Source organism: Jaculus jaculus, chromosome 1 (genome assembly GCF_020740685.1).
Source record: "Jaculus jaculus isolate mJacJac1 chromosome 1, mJacJac1.mat.Y.cur, whole genome shotgun sequence".
Lineage (NCBI taxonomy): Eukaryota > Metazoa > Chordata > Mammalia > Rodentia > Dipodidae > Jaculus > Jaculus jaculus.
In genome coordinates this window covers 182,189,135-182,206,097 of record NC_059102.1, presented here as the reverse complement: position 1 = coordinate 182,206,097, position 16,963 = coordinate 182,189,135, and the positions used below count along the sequence as shown (strand labels likewise).

Genomic DNA, 16,963 nt, shown 5'->3' with positions numbered 1-16,963 from the left:
CCAGGAGAAAGCAAGTCCCTCCTGTGTGTGGCCTGGGTCCAGATTCTGAAACTTATGTAGCTCACTGTTTTGCAAATGTTATTTGGGCAATGTACAAAGCCCAGGTCAGCTTGGGATGTTTTTCCTTTACCTTTAGGCAAATGCAAGGAAAGCTGAATGGTTCATGCCCTTGTGGTATGTAGATCATCTTCCTGGGTGCTTCCTCCTAGTATACTACCAGGGTTGGCTTACTGCTTTTTTACATTAAGATTAATTCACATGCTATAAACCAAACTGGACAGTTCAGTGGTTTTTAGTTTATTATGGAAGTGTAATAATACAATATGTGCCTTTTGTGTCTGTCTGCCTTCATTTAGCATAGTGTTTTCAAGGTCTGTTCATGGTATAGCACTTTATTGGCTTAATATTTCATTATATGTGCATACCACAGTGTGTTTATCCATTCGTCAGATGTTGGAAATTGTCGTTATTTCCAGTTTCTAGCTGTGGTGAATAACACTTCTATGAACTTTCATGTATACCCTTTTGTGCAAGCCTGTGTTTTCAGTTCTTTTTGGCTGTATACCCAGGAAGTGGAATTGCTGAGCACATGGTAACTTCCTGTTTTACATTTAGATATACTGTCAGAGCATTTTCCAGAGTGTATATCAACCAGCTTCCCACTTCCTCCATGTCTTTGTCCACACTGTCAGTGTCTATGATTTTAATTCTAGCCATCATAGAGAATGCCAGGTGGTATCACTGATTTGTATTTCCCTAAATACTAATTATGTATAATGTATTTTCATGTGCTTATTGACTGTTTATATAACTTCTTTAGAAAAATGTCTGTGCGTATTGTTTGCCTTTTTTGAAATTGAATTGTCTTATCATAGAGGTGTAAGAAGGTGTATATAGTTCAAGTTCTAGGACCTCCTTGGATCTATAATTTTCAAGTATTTTCCCCCACTCTGTACATTGTTTTTCATTTTTTTAAATTTTATTTGTTTATTTGAGAGCGACAGACACAGAGAGAAAGACAGATAGAGGGAGGGAGAGAGAATGGGTGTGCCAGGGCCTCCAGCCTCTGCAAACAAACTCCAGATGCGTGCGCCCCCTTGTGCATCTGGCTAACGTGGGACCTGGGGAACCGAGCCTCGAACTGGGGTTCTTAGGCTTCACAGGCAAGCGCTTAACCACTAAGCCATCTCTCCAGCCCTGTTTTTCATTTTCTTGACTATCCTCTGAAGTACAAAAGTTTCTAGTTTTTTTTTTTTTAATTTGAGAACAACAGAGAGATGGGGGAAGAATATGAGAATGGGTGCATCAGGGCCTCCAGCCACTGCAAACAAATTCGCTATACATGTGCCACCTTGTGCATCTGGCTTATGTGGGTCCTGGGGAATTGAGCCTCAACCCAGGGTCCTTAGGCTTCAGGCAAGCACTTAACCACTAAGCCATCTCTCCAGCCTAAAAGTTCCTAGTTTTGATGAAGCCCAATGTGTCTATTTTGCTTTGGTTGCTTACACTTTTGGTATAATGTCAATATTTATTAAACTCTTGTCTAATCTAAGTTTATAGAGATTTTTATCTGTAATCTAAGAGTTTTGTAACAAGTTTCAGTGCCTTTCTGATTAATTTTTGTGTGTCATGTGTGATTGGAGTCCAGCTTTATTCTTTTTCTGGTAAGTATCCAGTTGTCTTGGTGTTTTTGTTGAAATCCACCTTGCTGTAGAATAAGGGCTTGTTTATAGATTCTCATTTCTCAGTCTTGTCTGTGTGTCTGTCCTTGTGGGGACAGTGCACTATCTTGGTCACCATAGTCCTGTACATTTTGAAGTAGGAGAATATGAGATCTCCAAGCCTGTCATGTCTTTAGGTTTTTATTAGTTGTGCAAGGTTCCTTGCATTTTAATTTTGTTTATTATGCTGTAATTTAAGTAAATACAATGCAAAAGCAACCCAAATTCAGTGTGCTCATGTGTCTAAATAAGTGGAATTCCATCCTTCAAGGTGAATATGAAGTTAATACAGAATTTGGCAAGTCTATATGGCTGAGTGAAAATGTACTTGGGCCTTGACATATTTTCTGAAATCTTCCCTTTATATAGCATATTGAGACATCATGTATCTTTATCCGATACAAATGCATAATTCATATTTTCCCAACATTTATTATGAAAATTTCCAAGCAGATAGCAAAATTTAAATGTTTTTACAGTAAAAGGTTTACTCATGACCTTGATACTACTATTCTCATTTTACTGCACTTAATCTGTGATGTGTGTGTTTATATATTTGGGGGGGGGACTTTCAAGGTAGGGTCTCGCTCTAGCCTAGGCCTACCTGGAATTCACTATGTAATCGCAGGGTGGCCTCAAACTCATGGCTATCCTCCTACCACTGTCTCCCGAGTGTTGGAATTAAAGGCATGCACCCGCACACCTGACCTGTGCGTTACCTTTTAAGTCCACCTGTCTCATTAGCTCACTAAAAGTCTTGGACATTGTTTTCTGTTGCTCTGAGCACAAACTGAGTCATTTATAAAGAATAAAGGTGTATTGGCTCATAGTTTTGGAAGCTGGATTGATAGTTTCTGGCAAGCTCCTTGTTGCTAGTGGGACTCTGTAGAGAGCAGGGGTGATACAGGGCATCATGTGGACAGACAGGCTATCCTAGCTCAGCTCCCTTTTCCTCACAGGGTCCTTCTTGCTGGTGGAGATTGTGCACAGTGCCAAAATGGTACAGGGCATCACATGGAGAGACAGGCTTAGAATGCTTTTATTCCTTCCGGATTTGATCCGGGAAGAAAATAACTGAGACGATTCACTGAAAACAAAACAAAGGCAAATGCTAGAGACCATTTTCAGAGATTTAAACTTATATTGGTAGTTTTCTAATAATTTGATCGCTGTAATTTTTATGTATGACACTGAATTATGATCTTTTAACTTGATCACTTAAGGTATCAGTTAGTTTTAAAGTTCTGTGATTCAATAGCCAAGGGCTGGATAGGGTCCTCCCTCTCCTGGCCAGTGGTTAGTTTGTGCAGCTTGGCTTTGGCCCATGCTTACAAATTTGCAGTTAGGCCCCAAAGTGGTGGTAGGTATACTTTCAAAACGTTCTCCTTCCACCCTCCAAAGACAGAGAACAACCAACTACCACAAAGGTAAATGCAGGCCTTTAGCTCATCAACCCTGTTGGGGGCTAGGAGAAGGCAGGGGGTGTCCTTAACATGTTGGAGAAAACACGGTGTCTCCTGGCGACTTGTTGGAGAAGGCAGGGGCTGTCCTAATGGTAACAGATTGAGGTTTTTGCTAGTTGTGAGAGTTGCTTCTTAAGGGAATTCCCACATCTCCTGAGGGGCACTCAGAGTAGTTCACTCTGTTTTGATTTTTATTTTAAATTTCTCTCAGTACTGTTTCAATGGGAAGCTGAGGATTGTTGCTATTGATAGCTGCTTCTCATAGCTGTGGTGGCCCCAGCTAGAATTCTTGTCATTTTCCATCTAAAGGGAACTAAATTGGGGTTTACAACCATTACTATTGAGGGAGACATGAAGCTCTCAGCATAGTTTGACTTAAACTTAGATATCAGCATAGTTGGAAGGAAACATGAAAGCTACAGCTTATAATATTAGTCCTTGAAAGAAAAACAAATTCATCTGAAAATTTTGCTAACTTAAAAGTAAAATGGGCACACTCCATTTTACTGTCCATGTGGTTAGGGAGCATGAGGCAGCAGCAGGCAGGGGAACCTGTTTCCATGCCTGTTCACATTTGCGCATTTGGCCTGGAGAGGAAGCCTCCGTAGAGTGGGAGTCCAGAGATGCTGGTGACTGAACATCGGAAATAGAACTTCCTTTCTGAACAGTGAAATCCAACCTCATCATTCTTTGCTTAAGTGCCTCTGAATACCACACATATCGTCTTTATTTATCTGTGAATGTTTGTAGGCAGATCTTTCTCTCTTTATCTATGCACGTGTGTGTGTGTGTGTGTGTGTGTGTATGCATGCATGCATGCTTCTTGAGACAGGGCCTCACCATGTAGCTCAGGATGGCCTTAAGCTTGTGATCTCTGCTTCAGCCTCTGGAGTACTGGATGCAGATGAGTGCCCCTGTGCTAGGCTTGTATCCATTTTGAAACCAGTGTATTTGTGTCAGTATCTCCAGTTCGATCCTGCACTTCAGGCACGTTCTGGTTCTGGCCTTCCCTAGTTAGAGCTCCCTTCTCCGGCTCCCACGATCCTCAGAGTTTTTGCACATGTGATCCTTCCTCTTGTGTATGTCAAGTTTGGCTGCCACTGCCTCTGCACCACACAGCAGCCTTCTCATCCCACTCACACTGTGCTCCTGCTGCGGTCTGTCCTCACCCTGGCACACAGCCCTCTCACATCTGTAGTCCAGCCCTGAGATGATGCCATGGTGTCATCTTCTGCCTGCTGTCTGAATGCCCTGCAGGACCCACCCAAGCTCTGACCCTCTGTTTTGGAGTGCCCGTATGCCCTTCTAACCACACTGGTCTCCTGTACCCCATGTTGGGTGGTCACAGCTGCTTCAGACCTCCTGTGTGCACCACCTCCTCTGACTGCCTGTCATGCAGAAATACCCTCTTCCCACTGGGACTCTGGTGCCACCTGTCTTTTTCCTTCCGGACAGTAGGGACCACCAGTTTTCTGTCACTTATTTTATTTTATTTTAAGGTAGGGCCTTACTCTAGCTCAGGCTGACCTGGAACTCACTATGTAGTCTCAGGGTAGCCTTGAACTCATGGCAATCCTCTTACCTATGCCTCCCAAGTGCTGGGATTAAAGGTGTGAGCCACCATGCCTGGCACTGTCACCTTTTAAAAATAGAAACGCTGTAGAACATCTGGCAGGTAGTCGTGCTCTAAGAGCTGCAGGAGAAACAGGGCACTGCTCCTGATGGCACTTGTGCTCTGAAATGCAGAAGAGTAAGGGTCTCATGAATGGAAAGACGTTTAGAAACCACATTGTCTAACTGGAATGGAAGTATGTCTCTTCACTGCAGCTTTGGATAACTTCGTTAAGATGGTTTCTATGCTTGTCTGACTAAATCTTTGTCTTTTTTTTTTTTTCTCCCAAGGCAGGGTCTCACTCTAGCCCAGGTTGACCTGGGATTCACTATGTAGTCTCATGGTGGCCTCAAACTCACAGCAATCCTCCTACCTCTGCCTCCCAAGTGCTGTGATTAAAGGTGTGCACTGCCACGCTCTTTGTCTTTTTTAAATAGAAGAGTTTGGTCACAAAGATAGTGTCTACTTTGATATAAGTTGGGAGTGCTCCTAGTTGTATCCTCACCATTAAGAAGTGCTCTGAGGGCTGCAGAGATGGCTTAGCGGTTAAAGCGCTTGCCTACAAAGCCAAAGGACCCAGGTTCGATTCCCCAGGACCTTCATAAGCCAGATGTATAAGGTGGCACATATGTCTGGAGTTCATTTGCAATGGCTGGATGCCCTGGCTTGGCATGTTCATTCTCTCCCTCTCTCTCCCTTTCTCTACCTCTTCCTCTGTCTTTCAAATAAGTAAATAAAAATAATAAAATATTTTTTAAAAAAGAAGTGCTCTGAAAATTACTACTTTTACATAAGAAAGACTTCTTTCTTACTGTACAGGGCAGGGTGCAGGGCTGGAAAGACTAGGTCATGAATATTAAACATACTGCTCAGTGAATTGTAATGTAGAAGGAGGTTGGCAAGGAAAAGGAATGGGTCTATAAAGGTGATCGGATGCTCCCCATAGCTGCTATCCCATAGCCTCCGGTATAGTAGAACATCATGTGTCCTTCCTTTGTCACTCTTCCACAGTGTTTCCTTGAATTTGAGCTCTCACCGTACCTGGAGCTCCTGTTTTATTTGGCAAGAGTGATTGATCAGCAAGCCCCAGACTTCCTCCTGCTTCCACCCCATCCCCCTCAGATTAGCGTTACAGGCATGTTTAGCCATGCCCAGGTTTTTGTGTGGGTGTTGGAGATCAAACTCAGGTCTTTTTGCTGGTGTGGCCACTGAGCTGTCTCTCCAACCCCATGAAGTAGAACTTTCTGTGGTAAGAGATGATCAATATGTGCTGTTGGCTAGTTCTGGATACATGTAGCCTATTGAGTATTGAAATGTGGTATTCTCATATCTGTCTGTCCACGATTAGTTTCTCCTCACAGTGATGTTCTAAATTGCTGGCCCCTTCTGTCCTATTTGTCATGTGGGAACTGCCATTTTTAAAAATAAATATTTTTATTTATTAGAGAGAGAGAGAGAAAATAGGAACTGCTTTTTGCTCTTAGTTCTGCTGCTCCCCTGGAGCTGCATGAGGCCTGCTGTAGTGCCTGTGCTCTGTCCACTTGCTTAGCTGCTTTGTGGCAGGTGGTGCTCATCATCTTTGCTTTGCAGCTGGGCTTTGGATTGGAAGCTTCATGCTGGAGAGAGGGTGACCTCTTCACTTAACATTGACTGCTCTTTGGCTATGGGTATGTGGGTAAGGGTCTCCCTAGCTGGAAAAGTCTATAGGTTTTTGGCCTTAGGTACATACAGCCTCATTAGCTTGCCTGTGACCCTCATCACCTTTAGGTTTTATTTAAGTGAGTATTGCTTTTCACTCTGAGGGTGTTTCATTTTCTCAGGGGCAGAGGCCACCTTACTTGCCCTGGCAGGATTAGAATCCACGACTGACTCTGTCTCATCAAGATGGCTGCAAGCAATTCCTCAACAGCTGCTTCCTGCTTCATCAGCTTAGCGCACCTGGATGTGCTGGCCCCTCCTGAGGTGGTCTCTTGAGCCCACCCGCCAATTAGGTTTTTTTCTTACACACCTGAGTCTGATGGCAAAGATCATCCTAATTGTATGGGTAATCCATAAATGGACCTGGCATGTGTGTAAAACTCTCCTCTTGGCTCTGCATTCTGCTGGCACCTGACTCTCCCAGTCCTTGCTTTGCTGGGCCGTGTTTCTGCTTGCTTTCCACATGTGTTGTTCTAGGTGTTTGCTTTTTTCTTTCTTTTTTTTTTTTTTTTTTGGTTTTTTGAGGTAGGGTCTCACTCTAGCCCAGGCTGACCTGGAATTCACTATGGAGTCTCAGGGTGGCCTTGAACTCACAGCGATCCTCCTACCTCTGCCTCCCAAGTGCTGGGATTAAAGGCGTGCACCACCACGCCCGGCCTAGGTGCTTTCTTGCCTGACCATGTATGAATATCTCTTCATGGTCCCCTTTGTCCTCTGTATCTGTCTGAACGCTAGTGTGTCACTCTCTGTCCCCTGTCCCAGGCTGACTGGGAATGGGGAGAATTTCCTTTTGCCTGGGTTTTTGGATGCTTTCTTGTGCTCTGTGTGGGGTCTCTTGAAGCTCTGAGTCCTTTTCTTAATCTTTCTTAACCCCTGTGAATGTGGGTGTGAAGGTGAAGGGCCTTTGGCATGGCTCTTACATTTTGCAGTGTGTGTACACCTTCTTTTTTCCTCAGACCTTTCTCTGTGAAGGAGATTTTCTCCATCTCCCCTCTGTCATTCCAGCCAGGCCTAAGGGAGAATTCTTCTTTCTGCTTGGGTTTTTCAACTAGCCTTCCCCTGGATTCTAATTCTCCCTAAAACAAACCTCATAATTTATAATTTGCCCTTCTCAGAGCCTGTGCTTTCCAATTCTTTGCTAACTTGGATAAGAATCCAAAAGTTGGGGACCCTGAGCTTGAGATCCTATAGAAGGAGCTCGCATCTTTATAGAATTTAGCCCCTCCCTGAACCCAAGATCCTGCATCAATGAAAGCCAGGAAGCAGGGGTGGGGAGCTTCGGGGGAAGGTCAGGGACAAATATGTATACTTTAAGGGCAAACCCAAATCACTGCTTCTTCCACATAGGCCCTACCTCCTAAAGTTTCCACCATCTCCCACAAGCTTATCAAGTTACAAATGTATGTATAGATCTGTTGATGAGGTCAGAGCTCCCATGATCTAGTCACCTTCCATAGGTCCCCCATCGTAGCTCTTTCAGGGCCAGCCCTTCAACATAGAAGATTTTAGGACATGAGCATTTAAGATCCAAACCGTAGTAGTTTCCTTGGTAGACCTCAAACTCTGAGCTCAAGAATCCTCCTGGCTCAGCCTTTTGAGTATCTAGCCCCACTGTGCTTGGTTTTTGTGTTCACATTCTTGTCTCTTTTGGAGATCTGAATGGCACTAGACTTTTGGAAATCCTTTCTCAATTCCAGATTATTTTCTTTTATTTTTATTTATTTATTTGAGAGAGAGAGAGAGAGGCGCAGAAAGAGAGAGGGGAGGAGGTAGGGAGGGAAGGAGGGAGAGAATGGGCTCACCAGGGCCTCTAGCCACTGCAAATGAACTCCAGATGAATGCACCACCTGTACATCTGGCTTTACGTGTGTCCTAAGGAATTAAACCTGGGTCTTGGCTTTGCAGGGAAACACTTTAACTGCTAAGCCATTTCTCTAGACCTCAGTTTCTTTTCAGCATCCTTCCAAACCCACATGTTGACACTGTCCCTTGCTTGGTGCAGAGGGTTATTCCACTTTCTCTCCTGGCCATGTGGCTTTGATGTTGGGGATTCCTTTTCCCATAGCCCTCTGCATAGCATAGGCCTGCTGTGGACAGTGCTGCCCATCAAGGAGACTTCCTCTATCTACTTGAAGAATGTAGCTACCCCTCAGTTTCTCTTCAGATCCCAGGCTCAGGTGTTATTATGTCCAAATAATGCACTTGCCATTTCTGTCCTTGTATACACGCATATGTTTATAATGCATTCTCTAGGCTTAGCATGTCCTGAGAATTTCTCTCAACTTTAAGAAAATCTTCCCAAATAAAAAAATATTTTATTTTATTTTTTTGGTTTTTCGAGGTACGGTCTCACACTAGTCCAGGCTGGCTTGGAATTCACTCTGTCATCTCAGGGTGGCCTTGAACTCACAGCGATCCTCCTACCTCTGCCTCCCAAGTGCTGGGATTAAAGGCATGCACCACCACGCCTGGCCCAAATAAACATTTTTATGATGCACGCCTTTAGTCCTAGCACTCAGAGGCAGAGGTAGAAGGATTGCTGTGAGTTTGAGGCTACCTTGAGACTACATAGTGAATTCCAGGCAGGTCAGCCTCGGCTAGGGCAAGACCCTATCTCAAAAAAAAATTATAATTATGTATTTCAGAATGCAAATAAACTATACTGTTTTTAAATAGCACGTAGTATTTTATATATTTAGCAGTGTGATACAGTATAATTTCTAAATACACAAAAACAAAATAGTGGATGTCAAGACTGGGAGTAAACAGTTGTTGCAGCAATCCAATATCAAAGTTTGTCTAACCTGACTAACAAACCAGTTGTGGTGTCCAGTGAGCTTTTCTTCTCCTTTGTAGTCCCCGGCGATACTTCCTCCTCTCCTCTCAGATGGTTGTCCATCCTGAATACAGAAAGGAACTGGAAGCCCTTCAGGCCAAACATGGAGAGTCAGTGTTGGTCCTAGACAAGTGCACCAATCTCTCAGAGGGTGTCCTTTCTGTCCGCAAGCGTTGCCACCAACACCAGGTCTTCGATTATCCACAGGTGCTACAGGTGAGTATCACTAATGACCTGTCAGGCTCAGGAGGATCACTTTGATGGAGAAAGCAACCCCAGCCACAGAAGCTGCTAGAAATACTTCTCAAGAAGACAGCGTGGTGTAGGATGTATAGACCTTCAGATGCTTGGGTGTCGGGTGTGTGTGTGTGTGTTTGTTTTCATGTGGGACAGTCAGATGTTTGAGAGTTCATAATCATTTCAGGTATGCATTCAACTTCAGTGATGCAAGTTGAATAGAATCCCAGGTAGCCATACTGACATTATGGGTAACTGTACTTTGCTTTACCCCTGTGCTTGTGGGCCAGTGCAAAGAAATGTCCTTTCTTCAGGTAACTTGCGTCACTGGACCACAGTGACCCAGAAGTGTTCCCTGAGAGGAGACTGGTGTTTCAGGCAGTTCTTAGTGTTCTGGGTTTTGGTGGATTAGCCACCTGAAGGAGCAGCCTTTGCGTCCATTGTGAGTGTTCCAGGCCTCCACAAGCCCAAGGCAAAGGGTATTTGACATTCCAAGGGGGTCACGGTAGGAAAAGAAGACCTGAGCTTTTTTTAAACTTAAGACCATTTAGTTCAGAAATAGCAAGGAGGTGTTATTTTTATGTACTTACTAATTAATTTTTTTTTTTTGAAATAGGGTCTCATTCTAGCCCAGGCTAACCTGAAACTCAATCTGTAGTCCTATGCTGGCCTTGAATTTACAGCAATCCTACCTCTGCCCTCTCTAGGGATTAAAGGTGTGCACTACCACACCCTGATTAATTAATGTTTCTTATTTATTTATTTATTTTGGTTTTTTGAGGTAGGGTCTCACTCTGGCTCAGGCTGACCTGGAATTAACTGTGTAGTCTCAGGGTGGCCTCAAACTCACAATGATCCTCCTATCTCTGCCTCCCAAGTGCTAGGATTAAAGGCATGCACCACCATGTCTGGCTAATGTTTTATTTTAAAAATATTTACTTTTATTTTTGTTTATTTGAGAGAGAGAGAAAGATGGAGAGAGAGAGAGAGAATGGGCACGCCAGTTCCTCCAGCCACTGCAAACGAACTCCAGATGCATGTACCACCTTGTACATCTGACTTGTGTGGGTCCTGGGGAATTGAACCTTTTTGCTTTTGCTTTGCAGGCAAGTACCTTAACTGCTAAGCCCTTAATTAATGTTTTAAATCCCCAGAAAGCTTGCCCATCCTTGGATTGTTAAAACACTTTTAGGAAGTGCTGCAACTCAAAGACTCTCTGAAGAGTGTGGTGAGAGTTGGAGTGTTTATAGTGACCTTAGTCTACAAAGGAAAAATGGTTGTCAGTGTGTGCGTCCACATTGGTGCAGCTCTTCACTCAGGACCACTTTCAAATCAGGTGTCATGGTTGGTCTGTCCTCTCAAATTTTCTTTTAAATTTTGTTGACAATGCATGTACACAATTTCTTCCCTTTCTCACTGCTTCTCTCCTTTATCCCTAGAGGAGTTTGGGAGATCAAGTTGCTCCATAGATTTTTTTCCCCTGAGCTTTCCTTGTTCTCTAACCCATTCATTCGTTTATTTTTGAGGCAGGGTCTTATGAAGCTAAGCTGACTTTGAATGTGTTTGAACATCCTTGTAGCTAAGGATGACTTTGAACTTCTGGTCCTCCTGTCTCCATCTCCTCCAAGTGCTGAGGTTATAGGTCTGCAACATCACAGATGGCTCTATTTTTGGCTTTTTGAGACAGGTTTTTGTTATGTAGCCCAGGATGTCTTAAAACTTACTCCCTTACCTTCTCAAGTACTGGGATTACAGGTGTGGGCCACCATGTGTTTTCTTTTTCTTCTGACTTTAAATAATAAGTCCTGACTTATTTATGTATTTATTAAAAGTTTTAGGTTTTTTTTAGTGTACAAATGGAATTTAAAAAAAGGACGGAGGACAGAGCTCATGCCCAAGAGTCATGAAGTGATTCCCAGAGATGGGGAAGCCCAGAGCTTGAGAGAAGGAAGAGAGAATATAGATAGCCGTGCCGTTAGGAGGCAGAAACAGGTAAAACCCTGGACTTAAGATAAAGAAGGAAGGGAAAGCATAGAGAGTTCCTGCCCATGAGAAGGCAGTAGTGGCTGGAGGTCCTTGTGTGCCAATTCTCTCCCTCCCTCTTTATCTCTCTCATTAAAAAAAAAAAAAAAAAAAAAAAAAAAAGAATGTGTGCACAGCATTTTAACTTTGATAATGGCCCAGGGGTCACTCTGAGTATGTCATTTACTTCCTGCCTATACTTTTCTTGCTGGGTGCATAAAATCAAATAGGTAGCCAAAATTTAACTCTGTATATTTTTTTTCTTCCAAGGTAGGGTCTCGCTCTAGTTCAGACTGACCTGGAATTCACTATGTAGTGTAAGGGTGGCCTTGAGCTCACGGCAATCCTCTTACCTCTGCCTCCCAAGTGCTGGGATTAAAGGTGTGCACCACCACGCCTGGTTGCATTTTTAGTGCCTGGATTAAGAAGGCTGTATTGTAATGTACTTCATGCAATACAGAAACAAAAAGGTATCTACAGATAAAACATCTTATTTCCTCTAAAACCAGAAGATAATAGACAGATGCAATCATTAGTGTCTCTAACTAGTGAGTCAACCTCTTGGTTCCCAGATGGAAAGAATCTGAAAAGGCAGACCACAAAACCTGAGCAAATGAGTCTCTTAGCCTCCTGCCCAATTACGAATTTGTTTCTGCTGAGTAAGTAAAACTACTTGGTTGGGCTGGAGAGATGACTTAGTGGTTAAGGTGCTTGCCTGCAAAACCAAAGGACTTAGGTTCGATTCCCCAGGACCCATATAAGCCAGCTGCACATGGTGGCTCATGTGTCTGCAGTTTGTTTGCAGTAGCTGGAGGCCCTGGTGCACCCACTTTCTATCCACTTTCTATCTGCCTCTCTCTCAAATAAATAAGTAAAAATACTTTTAAAAAATGCTACTTGGTTCCTACATGTGGAGTCTGGCTGTATTATGGGGGTCTTTCTCTGCCACCAATCCATTGGCCTTTGCAGCCTAGTGTGAGTTGCAGTCCTGCTGGATCCATGGAGTCCCTCCAGTGCGAGTCTGTCTGTACACACTGATTCAGTGTCCCAGGGCATTGCTCTTGAACAAATGCAGCAGTCCCGGGAGGAGTCTGCATTCTTCCTGCAGACTAGCATTGGTGGCATTTAAAACATAGTTGGCATTCCACAGAGCTAATGCAAAATATTTCCTGTTCTACACTGTTGTAGTTCCTTTTTTTTTGTTTTTGTTTTTTGTTTTTTGTTTTTTTCAAGGCACGATCTTGCTCTAGCTCAGGCTGACCTGGAATTCACTATGTAGTCTCAGGGTTGCCTCAAACTCAGCAGTCCTCCTACCTCTGCCTCCCAAGTGCTGGGATTAAAGGCATGTACCACCATGCCCAGCTCTATAGTTACTTTTTGTTGCTGGGATGAAACACCCAACCAAAAGCAACTGGTAGGAGGAAGGGATTTATTTTGGCTTATAGTCTTGAGGGGAAGCTCCATGATGGCACGAGCAGAGGGTAGACATCACCTCTGCCACAGCAGGTAGAAACAGAGTGAGCCAAACTATAGCAAGTGGGGCCTGGCTAAGCCCTCCCACAACAGACCTCCTCCAGCAAGGCTGCATGTCTCAAATTGGCATTAGCTGGGAATCAAACATTCAGAACACATGAGTTTATGGGGGACACCTGAGCCAAGCCACCACATAGACATAGAACTTACATTTTGCTACTGGCTTTACAAGTAGAAAGATAAAACAAAGTTTTAATGCGTGCCTCTTAGGGAAATTCCTCAAATCTACCAAATTCTACGTGTGCCCAGTTCCCAAACACAGAAGAGTTGCATAGAAAAGATAGAACAGGTCCACTGCTGTAAGCAAGGCAGAAAGCAGGACTGCACCAGCATATGTAGACCCAGCAAGAATTTTTCAGTATCTCTGCATTCTTGTCTTATGAATTCAAAGAATTGAAATCTACAGACCAGGGAGTACAGTTTACAGGCAGAACTTAAGAGAAGGAAGGAAGATGGAATTCATGTCCAAGAAGCATGAATGGGGCTCCCAGAAACGGGGAAGCCCAGAGCTTAAGAGAAGGAAGGAAGGGAGAATACAGAGAGCCCCTGCCCATGGGAAGGCAGAAGCTGGGTAAAACTATTTTAAAAATGTGTGTATTGGGGGGGAGGGTATTACCATGGGATACTTTTTATAATCATGGAAAATGTTAATAAAAATTGCAAAAAAAATGTGTGTGTGTTTGTATGTTTGTGTGTGTATGTATATGTATGTATTTAAGGGAGCAAGTATGGTTGTGCCAGAGCCTCGTGCCATGTGCTGTATCTGCCTTTACATGGGTACTGGAGAATTGAACCCAGGCTGCCAGGCTTTGCAAGCCAATGCCTTTAACTGTTGAGCTATCTCCTCAGCACTCATGTTTTATTTTTTAAATCCTGCTATTTCCTCCTGAGAGGGAAAACTGAGTGTTATAGGAGGATGTTATATTGGTTTGCTCATGGCTCCTGCTTCTCCTGTATACACCTTTCATTTTTCCAAGCATTCCCTGCATTGAGGGGGTCTTGAGAGAATAAGCGAGGAAGAGACTTGTGCATGTGTATATGGTGTGTGGTATATGCACATATGTGTGAGGATGCATATGCCCCAAGCATGTGCTTGTAGAGCCCAGAGGAGGTTGGTGTTCTCTTATCACTCATTCGCCTAGTTCCTTGAGACATAGTCTCTCCCTCAATCTGGAACTGATGTTTGTCAGTGAGCTCCAATGATTCTCTGGTCTCTGTCTCCCATGGACTGAGGTCACAGACTTGCATGGCCATGCCCAGCTTTTACATGAGTTCTGGGGATTTAAACTTGGCAGTTTCTGGCCTAAGAGGCCATCATGTTTCAGTGGCAAGCACTATTGACTGCTGAGCCATCTACCAAGCCCTGAGGAAGAAATTTTTTGAGACCTTCTTTTTTTTTTATATTTATTGTTTCTAGATGGAACATGTCTATTTTGATGTCCTTTCAAAGCCATCACATTCCTTTGATGATTTTTTTTTTTTCTATGCAGATACTGCTAGATTTGTGGGGAATAGGAAAGAAAGCTGAGATTTCACACCTCCCCTTTAGACTAAAGATCTTAGCCTGATGTTCCCATTGCAGGGTGGGCTGAGGTCAGTGTTGTAGTCAGTGTTCTGACCACATGCCATGGTGTGTTTACATAGTACATTGGTACTAACAGAAACCAGTTTGTAGGAACTCCTCATGTGTAGAATGCCAACTGTGGTGGCATCGGGGTACCACTGAAGAGTGGAACAATGGGAAATGCTGCAGGCAGTTGATCTTTTCATGCTTTACAAGTATGAAGTCTTTAGGCACATTTGTGTCAAGACTACTCAGTATTGCTTGATTTGAAGCCTTGGAGCAATGTCATGCTATGCAGGGATCCAAGGGGCAAGGCTGGATGGTAACCCTCAGTCACTTGTCATGTTCCTACAGGAGGCTACTTTCTGTGTGGTCTTTCGTGGAGCTCGGCTGGGCCAGGCAGTGCTGAGTGATGTATTACAGGCTGGATGTGTCCCTGTCATCATTGCAGACTCCTATATTCTTCCTTTCTCGGAAGTTCTTGACTGGAAAAGGTGAGTATATTGTCTAGTGAATTGTACCTATTGTTTGTGCCAATATTAGAAGTAAAGAGCTCTTTGGATAATTGTAAATCATATCTACATGTATTACTATACTTGCTGCTATGGCCAAATACCTGACTAAAAGCAGTGGAAGGAAGAGAGGGAGGGAAGAAGAAAGGAAGGATGGATTTATTTTAGCTTACATTTCCCCAGGGAATAAACTCCTACATGGTGGTAGGAGCAGAAAGCTAGCTGGTCACATTGCATCTGTAGTCAGGAAACAGGGCAAACAACGTGGAGCTAACTTATAACACCTCAAGACCCACCCCAGTAGCCTATTTCCCCAGCAAGGTTCCACTTCCTAAAGGTTCCATAACCTCTCAAACAGCACCACCTGCTGTGCTCCAAATAGTCAAACACATGAACCTATGGGGATGGATTTCATATTCAAGCCACAACACCAGGTTTAAGAGCAACAGGTTGGGCAGCCTTAATCTGAACATTCAAAATCATAAATGCTGCAGTGAAACTTTTTGAGCATTGTCATGATGCCACAAGTGGTCACACCTGACCTCGTATGATGCTGGTGCAGAGAAATGGAGGGCAGGAGAGGAGATGGGTTGGATAAGACCAAAGTACATGATGCATATGTATCATTTGGCCCTTCCAGTCTTTCTGCCCCCTTTTCCACAATGTTCCATGAGCCATGGCAGGCCTGTTGGCAGTATGATTTATTGTTGAACTGGATTTCTGCTTTTTCTTTTTAATTTTTAGTTTTTCAAGGTGGGGTCTCACTCCATCCCAAGCTGACCTGGAATTCATTATGTAGTCTCAGGGTGGCCCCGAACTCAGGGCCATCATCCTACCTCTGCCTCCTGAGTGCTGGGATTAAAGGTGTGTGCCACCAGCACCACCTCATCTGGCTGGGTGGATTTCTGCTTTGATAGGTTTTGATTGATCACCATGTCTGTCACCATCGCCCTGAAGCTGGTTGTCAGGCTAGCAGTAGGAGCAGCATTCATGTTGCCTTTTCCTCTGCAATTTCTCCTGAGTCCTGGCAGATAGTGGTAGAGGTAGCATGTCTTATGGGCAATTGGTTATCATCTTGTCTTAGCAATAGATCTTGGCTCTCCATTTTCTCTGCCATCTGTAAAACAAAACAGATACTCCAAACAAGAGTGAAGCAGCTTGGGTTAAAGAGGGTATGCAGAGTGATTTGAAAGAGGGTTTTTTTTTTTTTTTTTTGGTGTGCAAGCTCACTCACTCTTCTTCTCCAGAGAAGAGTGGTGGCTTCTTTCTGAAGTCTAAGTTACTTGACCGTGGGATTCTGACTTGGTTCTCAGTTCCAGATATGAATTCTTTCCCACTGATTGGGCCTCATGTCCAATCAGAAAACAGTTAGTTACTGCAGAGGCTTTGTGCCACTATTGCATAAGTGTGTACTTGTTGACTGGCTGGTTGATTTCATAGTCTGCAGGGTCCCCTGCTTATTCATACTGTTGTTCTCCAGTGGCTCCCCTAGGGCTTTCCAGTACTATGAAGGCTAGCCAGGATAGAACTGGTTTCTCTTTCTTTCCCAGCTTTTGTAGTAACTTATCCAAGCCTGATGTCACAGAATAAGTTAAACATCATTAGTTCATTACCCTATTCACTCATCTTAAACTATGCAAAGGCTATTAATAATAGTTCTGTTCTTGGGGAGGCTAGAATCTAGTAGGGAAAGTCAAACCAATGAATAATTAAGATTGAGTGTCCTTTATCTGAAATGCTGGAAACAAGAAGTCTGCAGAAGATT

General features: G+C 43.6%; 1 protein-coding gene across 5 annotated transcripts in view; it reads left to right on the top strand.

Moving 5' to 3' along the window:
* The window catches only part of Ext2 (exostosin glycosyltransferase 2), a 204,339-nt gene that overhangs the window by 19,984 nt on the left and 167,392 nt on the right, over positions 1 to 16,963 (top strand). For all 5 annotated transcript variants that reach the window (XM_004657176.2, XM_045159197.1, XM_045159185.1 and 2 more), the window contains exons 5-6: positions 9,351 to 9,546; positions 15,041 to 15,180. In XM_004657176.2, the coding sequence (XP_004657233.1) occupies positions 9,351 to 9,546; positions 15,041 to 15,180 (336 nt within the window). The remainder of the gene's footprint in view (positions 1 to 9,350; positions 9,547 to 15,040; positions 15,181 to 16,963) is intronic.